Raw genomic sequence first — 25,674 nt, forward strand, 5'->3', positions numbered from 1 at the left:
CATTCTTAAGTTTCAGGTTTAACTCTCTAACTGTTGTATTCATGACTAAAACTACTGGCAATACACCCTTGTCTTATACCGTTATTCATATCTATTTCTTTACTTAACCATCCATTGACTAAAACTCTTAACTTTATTATTCTTATAAGCTGTCCTACGTACTTGTTTGATTTTATTATCATTCTACATATCCATTATTTTCTACAATATATCGTGCTGTATTGAATCAAATGCTTTATTAATATAATCTGTCATATGTTTTATATCTTCCTTTCTAGTTATGCCATTTATAATTTTTCCCGCTATAATTTATAAATCTTAGCATCCTTCTTTCCTTTTATATAAACTTTCCTCCATTATGTATTGCATCTTATTCTGAAATCTCTTTTGTATTATTTTCATAAATATCTTATAGTGTGTATTATTTAGACTATTGGTCTCCAGTTTTTATATCTTCTTTTTCTCCCTTTTTCTGTATAAATTTTAATACTACACTACACAATTTCTTTTATATTTGAATCCTTCATTTAACCTTTCATTGAATACATGTATTAGAGTATTGTCTGCCATCTTTCTAGATTTTTTTAAACATTTCAAACCCAATACCATCAGGGCATGATGTTGAGTCCACATTTAACTGTTTAAACATTTTTTCTAAGTCATACAACGTGATCTGTTTTTCAAATTCTTTATTAATTTTTGCAGAATTTTTTACTTCCCAATTTTTAGTTAAACAAAAGAACATAGTATAAACATACGTCTTACAACAGGTCCCATAATTTGCTGCTGACTTTTCTTTAAATGTTCTTCTGTCTTTCATTTCTCTTATTATGCTACTATCCTCCTTCACTATCTTGCTTAAGGTGAAACTTACTGTGTTCTTCCTTGTAAGGAAAAAAAAACTTCATTTGTAGAATAATCTCTAGTTTTGCTTATTTTTTCTTATAAATTTATTTCCCTTCTCATAATAATTTGAATGTTATTCACCGCATCTCTGTATATTTTATCATATTCCTGCATTTTTTCTTTCTTTTTACAAAATAACTCTCTCTATTTTCTTTTAATAGCAATCCACCATCCCGAACAGTTAACATAAAATGCTTTCATAGTAATATGGTTCTTCTATAAATGCGTAATATCATTCTTTCCTTTTTCATTCCATTACTTTTCATTTATTCCTTTATACCTTTTCCTGTATTTATATACTCTCCATTAGTAGTATTTTCAGCCATATTACCACATTGTCTGAGAAACCTGTTGCAATAGTTTCTTCTTCCATTATACACATTCCTTCTGTTACCAAAAATAATCTGTTTCCGATTTTAAAGTACGTCTTCTAAGAGTCCATGTTTTATTCCATGCAACTAATTTTTGAAACTTTTTTTACTTTCATCATCTTTTTTTTATGTCTTTTCCTCTGATTTCCCCTTAAGTCACAACTGAAATCTCATGGAATAATTATATATCTTTGTTTGCAAGTACACAATCCAGTATTTTCTGAAGTAGTCTCCTTTTCTTTACTAATCACATATGCATATATAGCAATAATTCTATACATGTTGTCTTGCCGTCTTAAGTCTATAATTATCTTCCCATTTTGACTAATGTAATATCCAGAATTTTCACTACTCTTGTACATAGAACTGCTGTTCCTGAATACTATTTATTCACTCTGTTCCATATTATTTCCCCACAGTTTTTATCTTTCTTCAGGTGTCAGAATTCTTATAGCCTCCAGATTAATTATATCAACATTACATTTGTTACACCATTTTAAAATTGCTATTCTAGTAATATTTTTCATATTAACATTCACTGAAAGAATTGTTAAATGATTCCGTTCCATGTTTCTTGGTTTAGGAGATAGCATTATATACTAATTTCTCATAAGAAAAGCATTATTCATTTCCTTTCTAACAATGGCTTTTTCTATCTTTATCTCTTCTACCAATGGGATTATTTTTCCCTCTTACCCTTTTCTAGCTTGTGTCTTCTTCCTTAGTATCTCCCTTTTTTCATAAGTTTCATCTTCTATCTCTTTTTCAGTCCTACATAGCTCATTCTCTTTTTCTTTACAATACATCCGTAACTGTCACATTTATTTTTTACATTTATAACATTCATGTTCAGATTTTTTTGTTTTGTATCCTGTTTTACCACATATGTAACATTTCTTTTTGTCTTGACTACTTCTTTCGGCTGCTCCCGTTAGGAGTCGCCACAGCAGATCAACTGTTTCCATTTCTTCCTGTCCTCTGCATCTTGCTCTGTCACACCAGCCACCTGTATGTCCTCTCTCACCACATCCATAAACCTTATCTTAGGCCTTCCTCTTTTCCTGTTACCTGGCAGCTTCATCCTTAGCATCTTTTTCCCAATATACTCTGCGTCTCTCCTCAGCACATGTCCAAACCAACGTAATCTTGCCTCTCTGGCTTTGTCTCCAAACCTTCCAACCTGGGATGACCCTCTAATATACGTATTCCTAATCCTCTCCTTCCTTGTTGCACCCCAGTGCAAATCTTAACATCTTCAACTCTGCCACGTCGAGCTCTGACTCCTGCCTTTTTGTCAATGCCACTGTCTCCAACCCGTATAACATAGCTGGTCTCTCTTTTTGTCTTGACTATTAACTAAAAGTTCTTTTCCACAAACATGTCCTTGGTTGTCCCAAAATTTTGCAGCACCCCTGTTACCATCAGCAATTGCGACACTTGGAATATGTACACTTTTTTCCATTTCCTTTTTTGGAATGACATTACAATCCCATACCCCAGTCCATAAATATCTATTATCATAAACTTTTGAAATGTCTATTATTTTTCTTGCATACATTTTTAAATGTTATTTTAAAGTCTGTCTTTCCACTTCAATTCAAAACTGTATATGTACTTTCTTTTTAGTCTCTCAAAAAGATGTTTTTATTGTATACTCATTACAAGGATTTTGTCTTTTTCATATTCTTACAAAATTCTCTCCATACGTTGTACAGTCTCAAAGAAAATATTTGAAATGTCTCTCTGTTAATGAAAATAAATGCTCTTACCTTTTGCATTTTTACACTAAAAGGTAACATTACATTGTGTCAGACTTCATATCTGTTCAGTTCCTGTTCCCTTTCTGTTTGTATTCTTACCACAAATTTTCTTTTCACTGTCCTCTTTTCTTTCTTCTCTTCTCCTTCTCCTGTAGCTACTACTGTCTCTGCATACGTTTCCTTTGTCTTGACACTGCATTCTTCTGGCATTGCTTCTGTCTCCATCTATTTTTCCCATAATGTCCCCATGAAACCTCATTCTCTGGCTTACTTTGGTTGATCATTTCTTGAAGTGTATCATTCCACAACCTTACTCATTGGAGAGTTGTAACTGTGCACTATTATTGTATCCCATCCCTTCTTATCCCTTATCCTCAGTCTGATCAAGCAGCCTTCTTTGGAAAAGCTTCCTCTGAGTCTAATACAATTTTACCACTTTTTCTGAGCTAGCATTCACCTCTGCCCCCTTCTATTGATGTTCTGTCTTGCACACCATCCTCCCAGCTGTCTCCAAGCTAGAAATGGGACGTGTACGTATTCATGTACAGCGATACTAAGGGTGCCAGTCGCGAGTTGGAGAAGTTCCCCAGAGCCCTGGCCAAATTTCCTCTAGTTGTATAAATACCACCTTGGGTCTCCCCTGAAAACAGACTACTAGCTTAGTGGGACTAACACGGTCAACAAAGGATAATATAGAATTTCCTTTCTTAATGGCAGTTGTCACCAGTTGAGAAGTGTCTGGAGATTTCTGCTTTGCTAAACACATGTATAACATTCCTTCCCTAGAAGAAAGTGCAAAGAAAAAGCACGTAGGCAGCATGAGTCAATAAATGAGAGATTAATGAAATTTTTCAGGAAATGTCCGTACTACACTAGGGATGTACAGTGTAGAAACTACAGTTGTTTCAAGAGTAATGTAAAGAAATCAAAACCAGAAAGAACAGACTTGCTGAAAATACTGTGATATCAGAAAAGACAGTAGACTTCGCGAAATGGATGGGGCAGAAGTAAAGCTATCATATAATATGAAGTTTACTGCTGGTTCTCCTTTTTCCGTGTATAGTAAAGATGATTTAGGTTATGAGCTGCTAAAAAATCATCTTCCTCAATTTCTGTGTTTGATTCCTTCTGTCTGCACCATACATAATGTGTTAACACTAAACAAGTTTAACTAGACTGCTTCTCCTAGGCTTCAATTTAAAAGAAGCATTTCTGTTAAGTAGATTTTGTTAGAAAATTAAGCCAATAGATGTGAAACAGTATAAATTATATTAGGTAATTGATAGATTGTGAACTAAGCAGTCGATACCCACTGAGAGTTTTGTTTCTTTGTTCATCTGTAATTTTTTTTCTTGACGTTTTGTAATTTAAGGTTGCAGGGCTAATCTTGGTCCGTTTGTCTATCCTTCTCCCCACCCTATTTGTCTTGGAATTTAGTATATATAGAAATCCAAAGGTCTGTTTTCAGCTTTATCCTTTGACTTGCATGGTAATCTTTACTGCAGGTAGGTTGTCATGAAGTGAAACTAGAGACAATCTGGGCTTTGTTTTTCACTGTAGTAACTGGGTCTGCATTAATGCTTTCCCAGTAAAGTACTGTATTCCAGTGTACATCTGGCACAGTACAACATACTTACTGATATCTGAACTTCTCACCTGCTCAGTAACATGAACATATGATGTAGGGCCCTACACATAGTTTGGTGGTAGTTTCAGGAACCACACTCCACATAGAAAGCTTGTCAACATTAATATAACAAAAAGTGTTAGTGACATTAATAACATGTCTGCATACTAGTCTGATTCATCTCTTTGTCCTTAGTAGTGGGTGACCTGCATTCTGCTTTTAGTCATAATTTGCTGTATTTTAAACAATATCCAAATACGTCATAGTAAATCTTTGTAAAACTCTTAAATTTTCCTGTCAAGAGCACATATTGATAGAAGATAGAGGCAGATAACAGGATTTTTTTCTGAGGAATGAAGGAAAGATCATTTAGAATTTTGCTGTGCCAGATTTTCCTGTGATACTTCTTTGTACAAATAAACAAATTTGAATTGGTTATGGTTATAGATTTTATGTTTCCTTTTCTGTAGTACCTTCTATGAAGACTGGTCTTTTGTAATGGATGAAGAGAGGGCTAGCATGCTTCCTACGATGGCAGCAGGTAGGTTATTATTGTCATTTACTGGCCTTGTCCTTTTTCTTACTCATTTTAATTCCATTGTGTTATAACTTATTTCTATGAATTTATAGAAACATCACTTTTACTTATTTTATTACTATTTTTTTCTCTTGCTATATAGAATTTCCTATTGTCTGTGCTTACCTATAGTGTAGAACTATGGTCTTTCAGAAACTTGATTTAGCTTGCTTTTCATTAAGATTTCTTGTAGTGGACCATAAAGAACGAACTAGATTTGCAGATGTTAGTGGAAAAACAAACACTGTAGAGAATTACCAGCTGGCTTTCAAAAATGCAATACAAGTAAAGCATATTAAAAACTTCATTAAGTAATTTTGTCAAGTTCATACACTGGATTGTTTCTTTCATAGTGGAAGGGTAAACATCTGTCAGATAAGATTTGGTTAAATAGGGTGCCATGAATGAATATGCAGAAGAAAGCTAGATAAAATTAAAGCTTCTGAACTAGACGGTGCCAAGATAGAGAGAGAGAGAGAGACTAATTCTGCATAGAAAATTGAAACTGTAATGTGCAGCATATACAGCGTTCTCGTGTAAAAAAGTTGTACCCAAAATTAAAGCCCATAGCTTAGTAAGAGGAAGCTTGCCATGAAATAGCAAATGTGGAAGTAGGGGCCTACCTTGTGCATTTTAAGTATAGCAGGTTGACAGTGTTGCATGTTTTTTTTTTTTTTCTAGGAAAGGGGAAGTGAACTTTGACTACTTCTATTCCTCTACTTGAACTCCATGAATACTTATCTTCATTTTTCATTGATTTTACTTATAACTAATTCAACAAGGTATCATTCATCAGAGTTCAGATACAAATGTAACAAATTAACATCATATATAATAGCAGTAACAGTACAGTGTTTTGAAAAAAATGCTGTCATGGAGACTAATGCCTTCTTCAGTTAAAGTATGATTTAAAAATGTCATGTATATCCTGGTTGAATAATAGTAGCAAACTCTTAGTACAAATGTCATCATTATTCTGTCTAAACATAGTTAATATCAAATGTGAAGTTGTTAAATCTCGCCGTTTATTCTCACTGATGGGTTCGGAGCTGATCCTTGGCTCCGACACGGCCGATAGCAAGCTCAAAGTTTGCCAGTAGCTCGAGACCAAGCCCCTTATCCAACAATGCATTGCTGGAATTACCTCAGATCTAGTTTGCCGCAGCAAGAGAGATCTCTGTGATCCAGCTAGCTTGGACCATTTTAGAAAAAAACTAACAGCAAGTCTATAAAAAGTTTTCTTTTTTTGTTTTAAAAAAATATAGTGTGTTAGTACTTTTATATTTACTCTATAGTTAAATACTTAGATAGTATAAATAGTTTAAAAGTTAGAGCCTTGTTGGCTTCTTAGTTTGTGTGGGCCCTTAGCCCTTTTTCTCTACTTAATCCTTATAATAGTCAGGCTTTTTTCTGTGGGCCTCTTAGCCCTATGTTTGTATCTATATTTGTATATATATAATACTGTTATAGATAGTACCTGGATTGGGCTTAGTTATTTGTGGATCTAATTTACTGTTTTTTTCTTTTAAATATGTCGGATGATAAGGAGAAGTCCCATCCCAAATCGAGATTCAAAAAATGCCCAGATTGTGGGCAGAAAATGTCCATTACTGACGGGCACATTCAATGTGTCTACTGTCTGGGGGCTAAACACCTCCACGACACCTGTAGCATTTGCCACTCCTTTTCTTCAAGAGTCCTCTAGGAGAGAAGGAGGAAACATATAGACAGGGGATTGCTACAGCAATCTTTTTCGGAAGTTTTGAGTAGCCATGAGGGTGCTAGTATGTCCTCCAAATCCTCAAAATCCAAGTCTTCAGATAAGGTCTCAAAAAAGGCTAAGGTTTCAGAAGGAGGGTCATCGGTACTGAGTGTACCTTTGATTCGGAGCCAGCTCTCAGTATTGGAGCCGGTCTCTAAAGTTCCTTCTTTACCTCTGCTCCAGCCAGCATCTTCAGTGCATTCAGCTAAATCTTCAGTCAGCCTTTCAGATTTGGACATAGATCGGCTAGTGCAGTAGCTTTTACAGGCACCAGGACTTGCCAAATTGTTGTCGGCCCCGACCAGCTCGTCTGTACCGAAGACCATGGAACCGGATTTGTCTACTCCTCCTCCGAGCCGTACTGGACTCTCGGAGCCGAAGGAAATTGAACCGATGGTGGTCGAACCCTTGGAGCAGATACCCGCACCGGTGTTATCGGCTCCATCTACTCGGATTTACTCGGTGCCAACCGAGGGCTCTAGGAGCCCAGGGTTTCAGTGCGGGAGGATCAGACGGTACTCTCAGGTCTGTCCACTCCTTCTCGTCGGAGCCATGGTGCCTTCGATGCTATGAGAGTTTTGTCTCCAAAGACAACGTCAGCATCGGTTCAGCTTTCCTCTCCCCTCAAGCTCCTGTGTCTGCTTCATCTACCGATCCCTCTAAGCGTAGAGACCCCAAGCCCCAAGTACCCCCACAGGGCATCCCCTGCTCTTCTGAGACCTCCCCAGATCCCCACACTGAGGAGGTGTCGAGGAAGAGACTGTGCAAGAGGAGGAACTTAGACTCCCCACAGGAGTCTTTGAATCTGACACGGACTTAGATGAGTTAGAAGGGTCCCCTCGATCCCCCTCTGAAGATATCTCCGTTGTAGAGATACTAGAGATCCTTAGTCAGAGGGTCGATTGGCAGTCCAAGACCCCTACTGAGGATGAGTCCATGCTCTTGAAGGCTTTTGGGTCTTAACCTTCCACTTCTTGGGTGTCTCCGCCTTATGACGAGCTCATGGAACTGATCTCTCGTAAGGCGTGGGAGTCACCAGAGACCATGGAAACCTGTCCCTTGTAGACCCAATAAATCCATATCTGCCCCAGTGGACAAGCTATTTTTGACGAAAGGAGTGCCTGTTGATGCCATGGTGGTAGCTGCAGCCACCAAAAAGGAAGTATCTGAGACATCCTCTTCTATCCATCCCCCTAACAGAGATTCTAGGGTTATGGATAGGTATGGGAAGCGCATGTTTAGTTCAGCGACTTTTTCTCTGCGATCACTGAACTACTTAACCCACTTTACAAGACTACAAAGAGATCTCCTGAAAGAGCTAGGAGATACTCTCCAGGGTATGGTAGCTGCAGGAGTGGCCGATAAAGTCAACGCCCAGCTCGCTACCCTAAACTCAGTGGTGAACTCGTCCATGCGTCTCATATCCTATGCAGCTGATGGTTTGAGTAGAGGCACTAGTTCGGGCATTGCTCTTCAAAGACTAGCCTGGATGCGTCTCTGTTCCTTTGCGGAACCCTTTAAGTCTTCCTTTATTAATACCCCATTCGATGGCTCATCACTGTTTGGGCCCAAAGTAAAGGAAACTTTAACCAGGTGTGAGCAGGAAGGCAAGACCTTATCTGCCTTTGGGGTCCGTTTTTCGACCCCTACTTGGCCCTACCCCAAGTGCCCTAGGGGAGGAAAAATGTGGTTTCGAAAAACTCAGGCAGCCTTTCAGGACGCATGTGGAGAAACCCCCTCTAGAGGCAGAGGAGGGGGTTATAACGGAAGACGCCGCCTCCGTGGCAGAGGGGGTCCACAACAGCAGGGTGACAGGGGTCAGTTCTCCGGTCAGTCCTACCAGCACCCCTGAAAGGGGGGCCTGACTGTTCGTCTCTGGAGGCAGTCGGGGGTCGCTTGTCTTTGTACCCAGAAGCCTGGCTAAACATAACATGGGATACTTTGTTACAAAGCATAGGATATTTCATACTGTTCTTTAACCCTCCCATTCCTATAAGGAAAATCCCAGATGTTCAACCCAATCTCAGGGAACAAGCAATCGTAGAGGTCCGCAGATTGCTAGAAAAAACTCCAACCAGTCCCAGCAGACCAGGTCGGATTCGGAACTTACTCAGGATTCTTTTTGGTACCAAAGAAAACGGGGGACTTGAGACCTATCTTGGACCTCAACAGACTCAGCCAGTTCATAAAGAAAGAGAAGTTCCGAATGGTCATGCTTCAGTCTATTCTTCCCTTCTTAGGGAAAGGCGATTGGATGTGCTCCATAGATCTCAGGGACACGTACTGTCACATAAAGATGAACAGATGCTCCAGAGATCATCTGCACTTCCGGCTGGGAGCCAATCATTACCATTTTCGAGCCCTGCCCTTTGGTCTCACTACAGCCCCCAGAGTGTTCACCAAATGCATGGCAGTGGTCACGGCTCACGTGAGACGTCTAGGATTCCAGGTGTTTCCATAACTAGACGATTGGCTCCACACCGCTACCACCAGGCATCAATTGACTCAGGCAACACAATACACTCTGACACTCTGCCATCAATTAGGCATTACAATCAACTTCAAAAAGTCTGCCTTATCGCCATTGCAGCATACCGTTTTTATAGGAGCAGAGTTAGATACCTCAACTACCACTCTACGTCTCCCTATTGAAAGAGTCTCTTCTCCGCCAAAACGTCAGCTCACTGGTGTCAAAGAACAAAGCTACACCAGTGGAGGTATTGAAAATACTAGCTTTGATGTTGGCAGCAATCCTGGCTATATCACTCGCAAGGATGCATATGCAAATTCTTCAATGACTCCTCTTCGCTCAGTGGTCTTACCAGAAACTACCGATGTACCACATGATTCTTATCATGGATTCTTGCAGGAGAGACCTTCGGTGGTGGTTGACGTCTCTTCATGTCACAATCAGAAGTCCGTTTGTCCCCCCCCCCAGTAGCCACTGTGACCATGGACGCTTCTCTGATAGGGTGGGGGGGGGGGCATTTTCAGGGAAAGACTGCCCAAGGCACATGGACAGATCAAGAATCATATCTGCACATCAATGTTCTAGAGTTGAGAGCAGTACTTCTGGCGTTGCAGTACTTTCAGGACTCTCTTGCTCTAGGGATTATTGCAATTCAGACCAACAACATGTCAGTAGTCTGGTACTTGAACAAGCAGGGCAGAACCAAGTCTTACCCCCTTTTTCGAGAAGCCCTCAGGGTCTGGCAATGGGCTGTGTCATCCCCACATTTTCTGTTAGCAACGCACATTCCGGGGAAATCCAAAGTGATAGCGGACAAGATAAGCAGGGCAATATTACTCCCTCATGAGTGGTCTCTCAAACAGGTTGCGGAGTTGATTTTCTGCAAATGGGGCCAGCCTTGCTGTGACCTTTTTGCCAGCCACATCAATTCAAAATGCAGAAGCTACTTTTCTCTAATACCACCTCCCATTCACCCCCCCCCCCCCGAGAGACTCACTTTTACATGATTGGCCCCCCGGGTTTCCTCTATGCATTTCCACCCTTCCCATTAATACCCAGATTTTTACAGAAAGCAAAATCACTGGGAAGGACTGTTATACTCATAGCCCCCTACTGGCCTCGATAGATTTCTTTCCGTTTCACCACCATCATCTGTTGGAAGATCCATGGATCCTGGACCCAGTTCCGGACCTTCTGACTCGCCCATCAGGGGATCTTCATCCTTCTCTGCAGTCCCTGAAACTGACTGCTTGGCTAATCCACTTCCCCTAATTGCCAGGCTTCATTCAATTTCAGAAGATACACAAGACAGATTATCTTACCTTCTCACAAGCCATCTACCAGGAAATTATATGGCAGTAAATGGAAAAGGTTCTCAGTTTGGGGCCAACACGCAGAACACTGACCCTTTCCGAGCTCCGCTATCTTCGATTTTAGAATTTCTAACAAAAATTTTTAAGGAAGGGGCAGCAGCTGCTACAGTTCGAGTTCAGTTAGCTGCTATCGTAAATTTTCACCTTGGTCTTGGTGGCTCAAATATTATGAGCCATAAATTATCTAAACCCTTCCTTAAAGGCATTCTTCATACGAGACCTCCGATCAAAATTCCCTTTTCTCCCTGGAATTTAAACTTTATGCTGTCTCAAATTATTCTTCACCCTTTTGAACCAGCATCTTCTTGTGATTCAAAATTTTTATCTTGGAAAACAATATTTCTTGTGGCCATTACATCTGCCTGCAGAGTGTCAGAACTTCAAGCATTATCTATCAGACCACCCTACATGATCTTCCATGCTGATAGAGTATCTCTCGGAACAAACCCCTCATTTTTACCTAAAGTCTGTTCTTAGTCAAATATCAATCAGGTCATTGAACTGCCAGTCTTTTTCCCCGCCCACTCTAGCAAATTGGAATATATGCTGCACAAACTTGATGTTCACAGACAGCGCAGATTTTATCTGGACAGAACTAAGGATATTAGGAAATCAGACCAACTTTTTGTATCCTTATCAGAAGCAAGAAAAGACAATCCAGTGGCTAAAACAACTTTATCTAAATGGTTATCCTATTGTATATCCTTTGTTTATAAGAATGCGAGCATGCCTTTAACGCACAGACCGAAAACTCATTCTACCAGTGCTGTCTCTACCTCTTCTGCTTTTCAAGCTAAATTGCCCCTTGACAATATTTGCGCTGCAGCCACTTGGTTTAAGCATCATACCTTTATCACACATTACAAAGTAGATAAGGCTTCAAGGAACAGGTCTTCCTTTGGTTCCACGGTACTGAAGAACATACTCCCATGAGCCACCCAGGATTGAAGGTGCTGGGGATGCTACCCATCAGTGAGAATAAACAGCGAGATTTAACAACTTCACATATAGAAGTTATGTACTTACCATAACGTTCCATGGGAGTTGTTTATCTTGCCTTTATTCTCACGTCCCTCCCTCTTTCCCCCCTCCAGGATGACTGTTGACTTAGAGGTTAGTACTATCCTGGTTATTCAATATTTCTTCTTCCCCTTTGGGAAGTGTTCTACGTAGATATATATATATATATATATATATATATATATATATATATATATTTATATGAGGGTATGTGTATGTTGTATATATGTATATACTGTTGTTTGCAGCAAACAAGATTTGAGGTAATTCCAGCAGTGCATTGTGGGATAAGGGGCTTGGTCTCAAGCTACTGGCAAACCTTGAGCTTGCTATCAGCCGTGTCGGAGCCGAGGATTGGCTTTGAACCCATCAGTTAGAGTAAAGGTGAGATAAACAACTCGCATGGAACGTTATGGTAAGTACATAACTTCTTATTTCTGATATTTCCAGTAAAATACATTGTATTATAAACATTAGGTATAAATATCATTGCCATCTGGTTATATTAAGTAATACATTCTGAAAGACCTTCATCAGTAAGGTTGAATATGTTAAATAACTGTGTGCTATAATCTTTTATTGAGGTTTTATATATGATGCATCCTATTTTACTATGATTGAATTGCTTGTCATCTACCTTTCATGTAAATATTAATTGCTTATACAATAAGTAGACATTTCAATTGTATTATAATCCTGTCTAATCTACAATAGTACTATGCCTGTTCAAAATAATATAAACATTACTTATTCCTATTGCAAATATTCTCCATATGATAATTCAATTTATGGAGCTCAGATGTTCTGGATTGTCATGGTATGAGTGATAATCTGATGGATTTAGGTTTATCCATCAGATTAGAATGATTTTTCATTCCATGGCTAGTGCTGATCTTAGTTTTGTTAACATTTATTAATTTAAATTTATTTCACAAAAAACATTTTTAGTATGCCTGACCAAAACATTACTTTATTGGTAAACACTCAAAGCATAAAACTGATAATTTCCTTTAAAAGCTCAAACATATACTTTGTAGTTATCAGAGGAAAGTGTTTAATAGTTACAATAAAACAAAAGATACATAGTCTAACTTAAGATGGATTTAACTTTATTATCTTTAAATACCAGTGGCTTACACAATCCTAGCAAGAGATCAAATCTACTGAAATATTTAAAACTGAACAAAGCACAAATTGTCTTCCTTCAAGAAACTCATTTCAAAACAAATGACAAATACAAATGGAATCCTGAGGACTATATGATATTGGCACAATCCACTTATAAAGCAAAGGCAAAAGGGGTGACAGTGTTATGGAAAACAAATGTGATTAACCAGAAATCATTTATAAGTATGAAGATAAAGAAGGCCTTATGGCATTAGTAATAGTTAAATATAATAGAATACGGACCCTAGACAATCTATACTGGTTCCCAGGCATTGGAAAAGGAACTGTTAAAAAAAAAAAAAAAAAAAACTTGGATTTCATTTCAAATAATTATAAAGGCCACTTAATATTAGGAGGAAATTTTAACTTTATATTTGATATTTCTGAAACTACAAATAAAGACCACTGTGTACATCTGCTGTATCGAAAGCTTTATACAAGTGGGTAGAATAATTTCATCTTGTATATGCTTTGAAATTTAAAGAAGATAAATCTTTGTTGTTTTCCCATCAAGATCACAGATTTGGTACTCAAACTAGAATAGGTAAAATATTTGCTTCCCATGACTTGCACTCTAAAATCATTAATTTCTCAATCACTCCCTGCCCCTTTTCAGACCACAATTCATTGATACTAAAACTTCAAAATGGGTACAAACCATTGATCTTTAACTCCAGAATTCCAGTATGTATAACTAATATCTGAATTACAGTTCTTCAATATTAATTACACCACAGAGATAAATAAAATAATGATATGGAACTCATCAAATGCATACATATATGGTAAAACCCTAACTTGGTAGAAAAAAAAATCAGAGAATGGGATTCTAAATTATTAGATCTACAAAATAAAACTAGATCTGCAAGCACCCATATCCTACAAAGAAATTACAGATGCAATAAAAGAGGGTAAAAATAATAAAGCTCCAGGTATAGATGGCATAATTATGGAAATATATAAGTTTTTTCCTTTAAAGATACTATCCCTCTTCCATAAAGCTCTGTTAGAAATTCAGTCACAAGCTTTAATACCACCCTCTTGGAGATGTTCCTTAATCACACCAGTCCTAAAGGAAAACAAATCCCAAAACCTCTGTACCTCATATAGACCTATATCATTATTAAATAATGACTATAAGATATTTATGACAATATTAACTAACAGAATGAAAATACCACTATCCAAAACAATAATCAAACTGGATTTATATGTCATAGACACACACATGACAATATTAAAAGGAATATTTCTCTCATAGATTGTTACTAAAGAAAATAAATAAACACTCATAACTGGCTTAGATATAGAAGAAAGCCTTTGATTCCCTAAATTGGGAATATTTATTCAAAATCCTAATGCTATTTGAATTTCCTGCATCCTTTGTTTAGCTCCTAAAGAATATATATACAAATTTAGCGCATGTCAAGTTAGGTCATTTTACCTCTGAATCTATACATATAACAAAAAGGCACTAAACAAGGATGTCCCATGTTACCGATTCTGTTTGCTCTTGCTATTGAAATATTGGCAGGTTCAATTCGTAACAATATAAAAATCCAAGGAATAGATGTTTATGAAGAATACAATAGTAAAGTAACGCTATTTGCTGATGAGTTATTAACATTAATACAAAAGAGACATTAGAAGAATTAGATATATTAGTTGACAAATTTCACGACTTCAGGACTCCATTTCAATAAATCAAAATCAAATTTTTTATTTTTAAATAAAAAAGAACTGCAGACTAAGGGGGATTGCATCATAGGGAAACAAGAATCTACCTTAAAATATCTCGGATTCGAGTTATGCAAGGATAATGAATTAGTCTCAAAAAACTACAGTAGTATCATCAGTACAATTAAAATCTCTGTGGAAAAATGGAACAAAATAATATTAACATTTGAATTTATTTATTTTATTTATTTTTTTATTTTACATTTGTTAACCGGGAGAGTCTGACTGGATACATGTCCATTTTCAGCGGAGGCCCAGGGAGAACAGCTCCACATGTACGTAAAATACATGGTTACACTGAAGTTTAAGATCATTGTAGGTTTATAGTATTACATATGTACAGCAATCATAGCAAAGCATTTGAGTGTATAGAATGGCATGATACTTAGATAGATGTCATGAGTGACTACAGAAAGATAGACTACAGTTAATAAAAAGGGTTTTACTGCCCAAGATCCTATGTATAGCCTTGGCAATACAACTGTTACCAGAAAGGAATATACTTCAATAAATTCATGCCTAATAACATTTTTATGGGTTCCCCAAATGAAACAGAATAGCTTTAATACATCATATCAGACCATGGAAACAGGGAGGATTAAACTTTCCTGGTATATAAACATATATAAAAGCATCAATATCTAAAACAATCTCAGATTGGATAAGTCCAAATTACTCTGCAAATTGGAAAGAATTACTAACTGTAATATCAATAAATGAATTTGATTTCGAAAAAAAATTAAATACCAGATGAAAACAATTTGCCATGGCACATATATATTAGTATGCAATATAACATAACTAAACCTCGTATGATTAATTATTACATTGGCTCATTTAGGACAATTATTAATGCATATATAGATTTAAAATTCTGGTTTGATCTTTTAACACCATTTATAGTCACAGAGCTTTCCACATAAAATATATAGAGACATTATTAATTCCTGGGAAAAGAAAGGATTTGTTTGTTGGCTCCAATGTATCAAACAACTAAAAGTTTTAGATATGCAAGAAATAAAAACAACATACAGAATTCCACAACAGGACTGTCTAACTTTGCAGAGTATTCTGTCATATTCACAAGATTTAAGTAGAATAATTAACAATTCTTCATTTAAGGAAATACCTAAATTTACGAAATGCATATATGAAATCATATATAATGACTTTGACATGGGAAACGGTATTTCAAAATTTTACAAAATATTGATAAACTATAAAACAACACCCAAACCTTCATATTGGAAATATATAACAAAAGGACACTCAATACAGTTAACTGAAGATATTAAAACAAATATCTTATTATTGAGAAATTTTTATTTATTTATTTACATTTGTTGACTGGGAGTGACTGACTGGATGTATGTCCATTTTCAGCGGAGGTCCGAGGAGAAAAGCTCCACAGTTAAAATGTACAGACAGTAGTTACATTGGATTTACATAACGATTAACAATTTGATTAACATAGCAATTAATTACAAACATAGTTACAGATGAAAAACATAGTACATCAGTAGACAACTAGAATCTTTATCTGCGAAGTACATAACAGACATTAACAATTGTTACAATAAGAAGTTCCTGCTGTATAAGTAGTAGGCTTATGAGCATTTGAGCTTATTCTAATCAAGGTAGTTAGTGGGGTGGAAAGAAAGGTAGTGGTTGGATGGGGTGGGTGATATTAGAGTGAGAGTTGCAAGGGCATAGCCAGCATGTTTTTAGGTGCGCTTTTAGTAAAGTTTTGAAGTGGGTGCATGATGGTACAGAGGTAATTGTGGGTGGGTGGGAGTTCCATAATTTGGTTATGGCGCAAGAGAATAGTGCTTCACCAGAGTTATTGGCTTTAGTGATCTGCAAGTGATTTTGTTTTTGCTGGATCTTAGTGGTCTGGTGGTGCGATAGGGTTGGAGTAGATTCTGGAGAGATGGGACATTTAGCGGATGGTTTACTAGTTTGTGGGCGAGTGTGAGTTGATGCCATTGAAGGAGGTGAGGGAGTTCAAGCCAGCCCAGTGCAGCAAGTGAGAGACAGTGGTGATTACGGTAGGATGCCCCTGTAGTGAATTTGGCGATTTTGTTGTAGCAGGTCTCAAGCTTGTTTAGATCGCATTGCCTTAGGTTGGTTTATATTGGAGAGGCATAAAGTAGGGTGGAGATAAGGTGGGAATTTGCTACTGAAATCTTTGCTGCTTTGGTGAGAAGTTGCTTACTTCTGTGTAACGCTCCTAGTTTTTTGTGGACTTTTTTATGGTCATGGGTATGTGAATGTCAAATTTTAGTTTGTCTATTTCCACTCCTAGCAATTTGGTGTGTTCTGTTGGGTGTATAGTGGTGTTGTCTTTTGCTGTGATGTTAGAGGAGTTCTGAGTATGTTCGGTGGGTTGGAAGATGAGTAGTTTAGTTTTGTTTGGGTTGCGTGTTAATTGGGCATTGGATAACCAAGCTTCAACAGAGGAAAAGGCTTCCTGTGTGACTTTTTGCAGTTTGGGTAGGGACTGGACTGAGCAGATGATGGTTGAGTCATCTGCGTATTGTACGAGTGTGCCTTGTGTGGTGGCAGAGGCTAGATTATTGGTGAAAATAGAGAACAGTAGGGGTCCAAGGATGGATCCTTGGGGAAGCCCTATAGCAACAGGTAGTTGGGGAGATAGGTCATTCTGCCATACAGTGGATTGTTGGCGGTCAGACAGGTAAATCAAATCAGTTGGTGACTGATTGAGAGAAGGATAGGTTATTGAGGACAAAGATGAGTTGTTTGTGTGGGACCATGTCAAATGCTTTAGATAGGTCTAGGAAAGTAGCAGAGGAGAGATAGCCATTGTTTTTATGCTGAAGGGTAGTGTTAGTAAAGGAGAGTAAGGCAGTTGTGGTGCTATGGTTTGGTCGGAAACCATGCTGAGTATTGGAAAGGAGGTTTTTAGTAAGAAGGTAGTCTGAGACCTGAGAGTGAATGCATCTCTCTAGTATTTTGGAGAGTGGAGAAAGAATAGCTATGGGGCGATAATTGTTTAGTTCTGTGGAGGGGTTTGTGTGAGGTGTGTGTTGAATGAGGTAGCAATATTTTTGGAGGAGTGAGGGATGTTAGGAGGAGGGGTACTGACTTTACCTGGGTGGAGGATGGAGTTTATGGAGGACCAGAATTGTTTGGGGCTGTGTTGGGAGGAGTCTAGGGCAGACTGGTAGTATTGGAATTTGTCCTGTTTTATTAGCTTTTTGACTCTATTGCGTAGTTCGAGAAATTTCTGTCTAGTTGAGGGCGTTATCCCTGTTTTTCATTTCTGACTTGGTGGTTTTCTGTAGCCATGGGCAGGGTTGTGCTTTGGTTCTGGAACTTATGGGGGCATGGTAATTAAGGATGCTCAGGAAGGTAGTACTAAAAATTTCAACTGTGTCATCAAGACTCCGGTACTTTAGAGGATGCCTGTTACATTCTTTAAGGGGTGAGATGAATGTGAGTGGGTTAAAGTTTAGTTTTTTACGTATTTGATGGTAGATGACGGGTTCAGCTTGGTATAGGTATTTTTGGAGTAGGAATGTTGGGGAGTGATCACTGAGGCTATCTGATAAGCAGCCTGTTCTATATGACTGGTGGCTCTTACTGACTAGTATCCAATTGAGGGTAGTGTGCTTGCTGGAGTTTTTATTTATCGTGGCTGGTGACTGGACTAGTTGGGTGAAGCCATGAAGGTTTACATGATGGGTTGGATGGTTGCCAGAACAGGATTTCCAGTCAATATTGAAATCGCCTAAAATTATAGTTTCTTGGGGGAGATGGTGGGTAGACCAGCTGAGGAGGTTTTCTAGTGGAGGGATGTTTTGGCCAGGTGTGAAGTAGCATCCAATTATGTTGATGGTTTTGTTTTGAGGCTGGTATACATTATTTCTTCATTGCCTATTTGTGGAGCTGATGATTTTAAGATCTGGATGTTTAGATGCTGTTTAAATATTATAGCTACACCACCTCTTTTCTTGTTTAGCCAGTCTACTCTTAGTATGCCATAAACAGTAGGGAGGACTTGCTCACTGGTAATGTGAGGTTTTAGCCAGGTTTCTGTCAGGATGACTATATCTGGGGAGTACAAGTCGATGGTGGCATGGAGTACATGGACTTTGTTGGATATACTTCTAATATTTAGGCTTAGTAGAAGGAAGTCACTTGGCTTTCTATTGGCTGTGATATGGGAGAAGTTGTGGTTTCTAGTCTGATTATGAGGATTGGGGTTGGAGATGGTAGGACCAGGGTTGGGGTTGATTTCTCCACTTAGGGCTAGTTTTGATGTGCATGAGGTTATTAGTTTCCTCAGTTTTTGAATGTGTTTTGTTATTAGGGAAACTTTATGATTGTGCTCTGTGGGTAATAGGTATGGTGGGAGGTTTACTATGTTAAGGGATGTTTTATGTTTGAGTAATATAGTTGCTAGAATATGTGGGGGGGTGCATAGGGATGGTTCTTGAGTTGGTGGGAGGGGAGCTGAGTGAGGGTGAGACATGAGTGGTGGTGTGAGTAGTAGTACAATGGTAGTGGTTGAGTGGGAGAATAATGGAGCTTTGGTAGGATGTAAGATATGCAAGGAGAGTGCATGCAGTGAGCTTAGGTAAGGTATGCTTGTACATGTTAGTTGAGGAGGTGTGATAGTAGTGGGAAGATGGAGGAGGTAGTGTTGGGTTTAGTGCTGTGGATGGCTACTGGAATGATGGCAGGGGTTTGTGAGTGTAATAAAGGTAGGACCACTGGGGGCGGGAGGTAATAGGGGTCAGGGTGGGCAGCAAAGCAGGTAGAGACCCTGTTAGTTGCTCTTATGAGGGGGCTGGAAACAATCAGGTAACAGAGTAAACTGATAAATGAACATATGATAGTGAATGTGGAGACTCTGGTAGGTACCCTGTATTTCCACAAACTATCAGTTAGCTGTGCCCCAGTTCAGGCAGTTTTAATAAGTTCTATGGCAGAGCCATGCATTAGGTGCTCAAAGGGTGGTTGTAGTTTTAAAAATGGTGCCTGCCACAGGTAATATTTATTAACTTTGGGATTAGCTTAAGGTAATAAACAGGGAGGGGGAAGGGGGAGAACAAGGGTAAAATATACATCCTTTATACAATACTGGAAAGTTTTTAATTGGAAATGCTTGCACAGAGCATTCTTAACCCCAGACAGAATCAGTAAAATTAGTTCTTCCATAAAAAGAATATGTTGGAGATGTTAGCAAGTACACAGTCCAGACTGAGACCACATTTTCTTTGATTGTGTTAAAATTAAGCCTTTTTGGAATGGTATTAATAACTTTCTGCAAACTTTATTTAATGAATCATTTTATTTAACTAAAACTCTTGTATTATTAAATGTTAACGAAGGTCCTCATTTGAATAGGTCAAACATCTAGTATGGACTATACTTGCAATTTCAAGGAAGTGTATAACAAGATGCAATACAAACACAATACCAACTTTGGAAGACTTGTACTGCCTGCTGAAGACCACCCCATTATTGGAAATTAAAATTAAAGAACTAAGAATTTATCAAACGCCATTTATCAACAACCCTTGGGGAAAAGTCTTATCGTTGCTTGACACTATACAGAAATTGATCAGACATTCTGATAATTGAACATACATATAAAGTAATTGTATACATTAAGATCTGCTATAGTGTCAGGCTAATGTAAATAGTGTACATAGATGTTATGTGATCCTATCTCGCCTACATTCTGACTGATGGGTTCGGAGCCGATCCCTCGGCTCCGACTCGGCACGCTTATGCCAAAGAGCGAAGTCTCTTATTGGCTGAGCTTACTATATCCCAGGATGCACCACTACCAGTCCCCCAGATCTCGTTTGCCGCTAACTTGCGAAGACGTGGTCTCGAGCTGGCTGAGCTGAGTAGTATTTTACTAACTTTTTTCTGTCAGAAATTTGCTGTTCTTGTCATAAAAAGCTGTTTTAACGGCTACTCTTTCCTTTGTGTGTGATTGGAGTTTTTTGTGAGAAACTTTGTAGTGTGATTGGGCGTTGGTTCTGATTTCAGGCCTCCTTCATCTTAGGGCCTTCCCGGTCAGTCAACCCCTCTCAAACCTTAGGGGTTTTTAAAATCCCCTTGAGTTAATTGTTACCGGATTGTTTACCTAATCGGCAGCTGTAAACTGATTTTTGGTAGTGTCAGTTAAATCAGAAAGTCAAGTGGATAGTGTTGTTTTTTCTGTCAGGGAATTACTGCATTATTATTATAATGTCTCAGAATCCTAGGCCTTCGTGCTTTAAAAAATGCACCAAATGTAATTTTAAGATGTCAATCACAGATGATCACTCTCTCTGTGTTTATTGTTTGGGTGCAAAACATTTACAAGAGTCATGCAGTGTGTGTCACGCTTTTTCCTCGAGGGTCCTCCAGGAGAGGAAAAATAAACTCATTCTTAAAGGCTTAATAAAACCCTCCTTTGAAGAAGCTTTAGCATCCTCTCCTTCTCCAGCTAAAAAGAAAAGGGCGTCGGCTCCGACCAGTCCGTCGGATCCGACCGCCAAAAGACATAGGCAGGCTTCTCCTTCGGCTCCAAGGACTTCGGAGCCGAGGGCGGAACGGTCTGCCTCGATGCCACCAGTCTCGACTCCTCTGGCTTCGGAGCCGATGGCTGGGGCATCGAGAGGCGGGTCACCTTCGTCGGCTCCACTGGTCTCGGAGCCGACAAAGGTTGCCCGCTCAGACACATCCTCCTCGGCGCCGAAGTCCTCCTCGGCACCGATGGAAACTAGTGTGGGTATTCCTTCGGCGCCGATAGTCATCGGGTCGCCTCGGAGCTGGTCCCCTAGCCCTTTGGGGCCGTTAGAGAGGCCATCTCGAACCCGTTCAGTATCCTCTAGGTCATCGAGGATGTCGGATTCGGATATAGACAGGGTGCTCCAAAGACTGTTCCAGTCCCCAGTCTTTCAAAAATTTGTTTTGGCTCCGACCCAGTTGGCTTCGGAGCCGATGGCCCATGCCCATGTCATTGCTATTCCTCCTCCGACCGCTTCGGCTCCGTCGGAGCAGGTGCTGTTGGAGCCGGTGGAGATCTTAGGGTCGGCTCCGACCCTTACTCCAACCCCGGCCTTCGGGTCCGAGTTTGGTACACGGACTTCTTCGGCTGGACCTGGGGGTGATGTTTCGGGACCTATGCTATCGGTTCCGAGCCTCCCTCTCGGTGCTTGCTGCGGGACTTCCGTCTGCTATCATGGCTCGGGACCGCACTCCCAGGATTCTGGGGTCCGGCTTTCAGAGCTATGAGGAGTGCCTTGGCCAAGTCTTCTTCGCCATCTCCCGGCTTTACCAGCACCTTCCTGGGCGTGGAGACTGGGTCTTTGGCAGTTCCCTGTCCGTAGGCAGCGGAGCCCCTGGGCCTGAGGTTACCCCCATTGGGGTTCCCTCCTCCTGAGGGTTCTTCGAGTTGTCTTCAGAGGAACCCCAAGGAAGAGATCGTGCAAGAGGAAGCACGTGGACTCCCCGAGTCTATTACATCTGACACTGATCTTGATGATGCGGAGGGGTCCCCGAAGTCGTCCTCGGATGATGTCTCATTTGCAGACATCTTAGAGATCCTCAAACAACGAGGCGGCTGGATATCCAAACCCCCCTCTGCTGATGAGTCAGTGCTCCTCAAGGCCTTTGGGGCTCAGCCCTCCGCCTCCTGGGTGTCTCCGCCCTTCGACGAGCTCCTGGATTTAGTTTGTCGGAGGGCGTGGGAACATCCAGATACCATGGAACCAGTCCCTTCTCGTCCTAACAAATTTTTGTCTGCCCCACCCGAGAAGGAGTTCCTGACTAAAGGCGTGGCTGTAGATGCCATGGTGGTGGCATCTGCTACACAACAGGACGTGGCAGAGGCTTCAACGTCCGTCCATCCTCCTAATAAGGAGTCTAGGAGCATGGACCGGTACGGGAAGCCCACCCTGACTTCAGCGGCCTTTACTTTAAGGTCCCTGAATTATTTGGCACATTTTACCAGACTTCAGAGGGATCTGGTCAAGGAGCTGTCAGATTCCCTCTCGGGTAACCTACCTGAGCAGCTAGCCCAGTCGGTTAGCTCTCAGTTGGCTATCCTTGCGTCAATTTCTAACTCGTCCATGAGGCTCATTTCATATGCGGCCGAAGGGGCGGGTAGAGCGGCAGGCGCAGGCGTGGCTCTACGGAGACAAGCCTGGCTCCATTTGTGTCAGTTTGCGGAGGCCTTCAAGTCTTCCTTCGCCGACGCTCCCTTCGATGGGTCCTCTTTGTTTGGACCTAAGGTTAAAGACACCCTTACCCGCTGTGAGCAAGAGGGAAAAACTTTATCTGCCGTAGGTGCCCGTTATTCCACTCCTTTTCGGCCTTATCCCAAGGCTAAAGGAGGAGGGAAGATGTGGTTCCGTAAATCACGTAAGTTTTTTCCTCAACAGCAGGAAGATTCCCCTTCCAGAGGCAGAGGACGGGGAAATTTTTCTGGGAGACGCCGTCCCAGAGGCGGCAGAGGGCCCCGCAATTCTGGAGACCGCGAGTCCTTTCGTGGCTCTTCAGCCTCCCACACCTCATGAGGGATTGCCCGGCTGTGCTGCTCCGGAGCCAGTTGGGTGCCGTTTTGCCAAGCACCTAAAAGCCTGGGAATCAATCACTCAGGACAGATGGGTGCTTCGGATCATGGCCGGAGGTTACACCATCCCATTCACATGCTCACCCCCACCGTCCAAAAAAATCCCGGACCCACCACCCAGTCAAAGGGAAATTGCAGCCGCAGAAGCTTTAAAGCTGCTAGAAAAAGGAGTCATCCAACCGGTCCCCACAGACCAGATCGGATCCGGAAATTACTCGAGGTTCTTTTTAGTGCCAAAAAAGACAGGGGACCTGAGACCAATATTGGATCTCAGCAGACTAAACCAATCCGTCACGAAATCCAAATTCCGAATGGTCACGTTACAATCCATTCTCCCATTGTTGGAGAAGGATGTTTGGATGTGCTCCATAGACCTCAAGGACGCCTATGATCACATACCGATACATCAGGCGTTCAGGAGGTATCTGCGCTTCAGCCTGGGAGACAGTCATTTCCAATTTTGTGCACTGCCCTTTGGTCTCACCACAGCCCCCAGGGTGTTCACCAAGTGTTTGGCAGTAGTGACTGCTCACCTGAGGAGTCTTGGATTCCAAGTGTTTCCCTATCTGGACGACTGGCTCCTGACTGCCACCACCAGGCATCTACTAATGGACAACCTCAAAGCCACCATCTCCCTGGGTGCTACCCTGGGAATTACATTCAATTGGTCAAAGTCTGTCTTGCTGCCCTCTCAGCGCATAAGGTTCATAGGAGCAGAGATAGACTCAAAATTGATGCTGCGTTTTCTTCCTACCGAAAGGATCCAAACTTTACAAGGCCAAGTTCAAGCCCTGATTTCAAGATCCAAAGCCCCAGCCAGGATGGTCCTACAAGTTTTAGGTTCGATGTCTGCCACGGTTCTTCTAGTTCCTCTGGCAAGATTGCACATGAGGATTCTTCAGTGGCTATTGTCAACTCAATGGTCCTTTCAGGACCTTCCCTCAATCATCCCATTATGATTACAGAAACATGCAAACGGGACCTTCGCTGGTGGCTTCAGACATCCAATCTAAATCAAGGAAGCCCTTTTGTTATTCCCTCTCCAGTGGTCACCCTGACGACAGATGCCTCCCAGATAGGGTGGGGGGGGGGGCATTGTCAGGGCAGGTTAGTTCAGGGCTCCTGGCTTCCAGACGAAACTCTTCTCCACATCAATGTATTGGAGATGAGGGCTGTACTTCTGTCCCTACAGGCCTTACACAAGTTTCTCCCTCAGGGCATAATTGCCATCCACACAGACAACATGTCGGTGGTCTGGTATCTAAACAAACAAGGAGGGACCAGATCTTACCCCCTTTGCAGAGAGGCCATGAGGGTGTGGGAATGGGCTGTAGCTACCAGCCGTTTCTTGGCAGTGACCCACATTCCGGGGAAATCAAATATATTGGCAGACAGATTAAGCAGAACAATTCTCTCTCCTCACGAGTGGTCCCTAAACGAAACAGTAGCAGCTCAGGTTTTCAGGAGATGGGGGACGCCGTGCTGCGACCTATTTGCAACACCACTAAACACGAAGTGCAAAAGGTTCTTCTCCTTGACTCCACATCAAGGGGAAGCAGCTATGGATGCTCTAGCACAACCTTGGCCAACAGGGCTACTTTATGCCTTTCCTCCGATTCCACTTCTCTCCAAAGTCATTCAAAAGCTTCTCAATTGGGGTCCACAATGATACTGATTGCTCCATACTGGCCTCGTCAGGTATGGTTTCCCTACCTGAAGAAACATGCGGTGGACGATCCTTGGACTTTAGATCTAACTCCGGATCTGCTAATTCATCAGTCGGGACGACAGCATCAGTCCCTACACTCCTTGAAGTTGACAGCTTGGCTCCTCCACTTCCGACTTTAGTCAGAAGTCACACATTAGACCCGGAAGTTATTCACATTTTATCTTCAGCCCACAAACCCACCACTAAGAAATTGTACCTCAGTAAGTGGAAGAGGTTTGCTATCTGGGCTCAACTCAGGGGCTTAGACCCTATCACTGCTCCAATCCCGGAAGTTTTGAAATTCTTAACATCCCTGTTTAATCAAGGATCTTCTGTCTCTACTATTAAAGTCCAACTGGTGGCTATCTCTAAATTCCACGAATCCATGGATCCTCCATTGATGAGCAACAGACTATGCAAAACTTTCATTAAAGGTGCGGGCCTGTTAAGACCCCCAGTTTTTCATCCTGCGCCTCCGTGGGATCTTGATTTGGTGCTTCGTGCATTAACATCTTCCCCTTTCGAACCGGCTGCTACATGTGAGTTAAAATATCTGTCTTGGAAAACTGCCTTCTTAGTTGCAATTACTTCTGCAAG

The 25,674-nt window shown here is 40.7% G+C and overlaps 1 protein-coding gene across 1 annotated transcript in view; it reads left to right on the forward strand.

The window, feature by feature from the left end:
* SNX29 (sorting nexin 29) overlaps window positions 1–25,674 on the forward strand; it is a 3,382,132-nt gene that overhangs the window by 328,042 nt on the left and 3,028,416 nt on the right. The window contains exon 6 of the mRNA XM_044089182.1: window positions 5,135–5,205. Coding sequence (XP_043945117.1) covers window positions 5,135–5,205 — 71 coding nt within the window. The remainder of the gene's footprint in view (window positions 1–5,134; window positions 5,206–25,674) is intronic.

Source organism: Protopterus annectens, chromosome 12.part0 (assembly GCF_019279795.1).
Source record: "Protopterus annectens isolate FY-2018-M chromosome 12.part0, PAN1.0, whole genome shotgun sequence".
NCBI classification, from domain to species: domain Eukaryota; kingdom Metazoa; phylum Chordata; order Ceratodontiformes; family Protopteridae; genus Protopterus; species Protopterus annectens.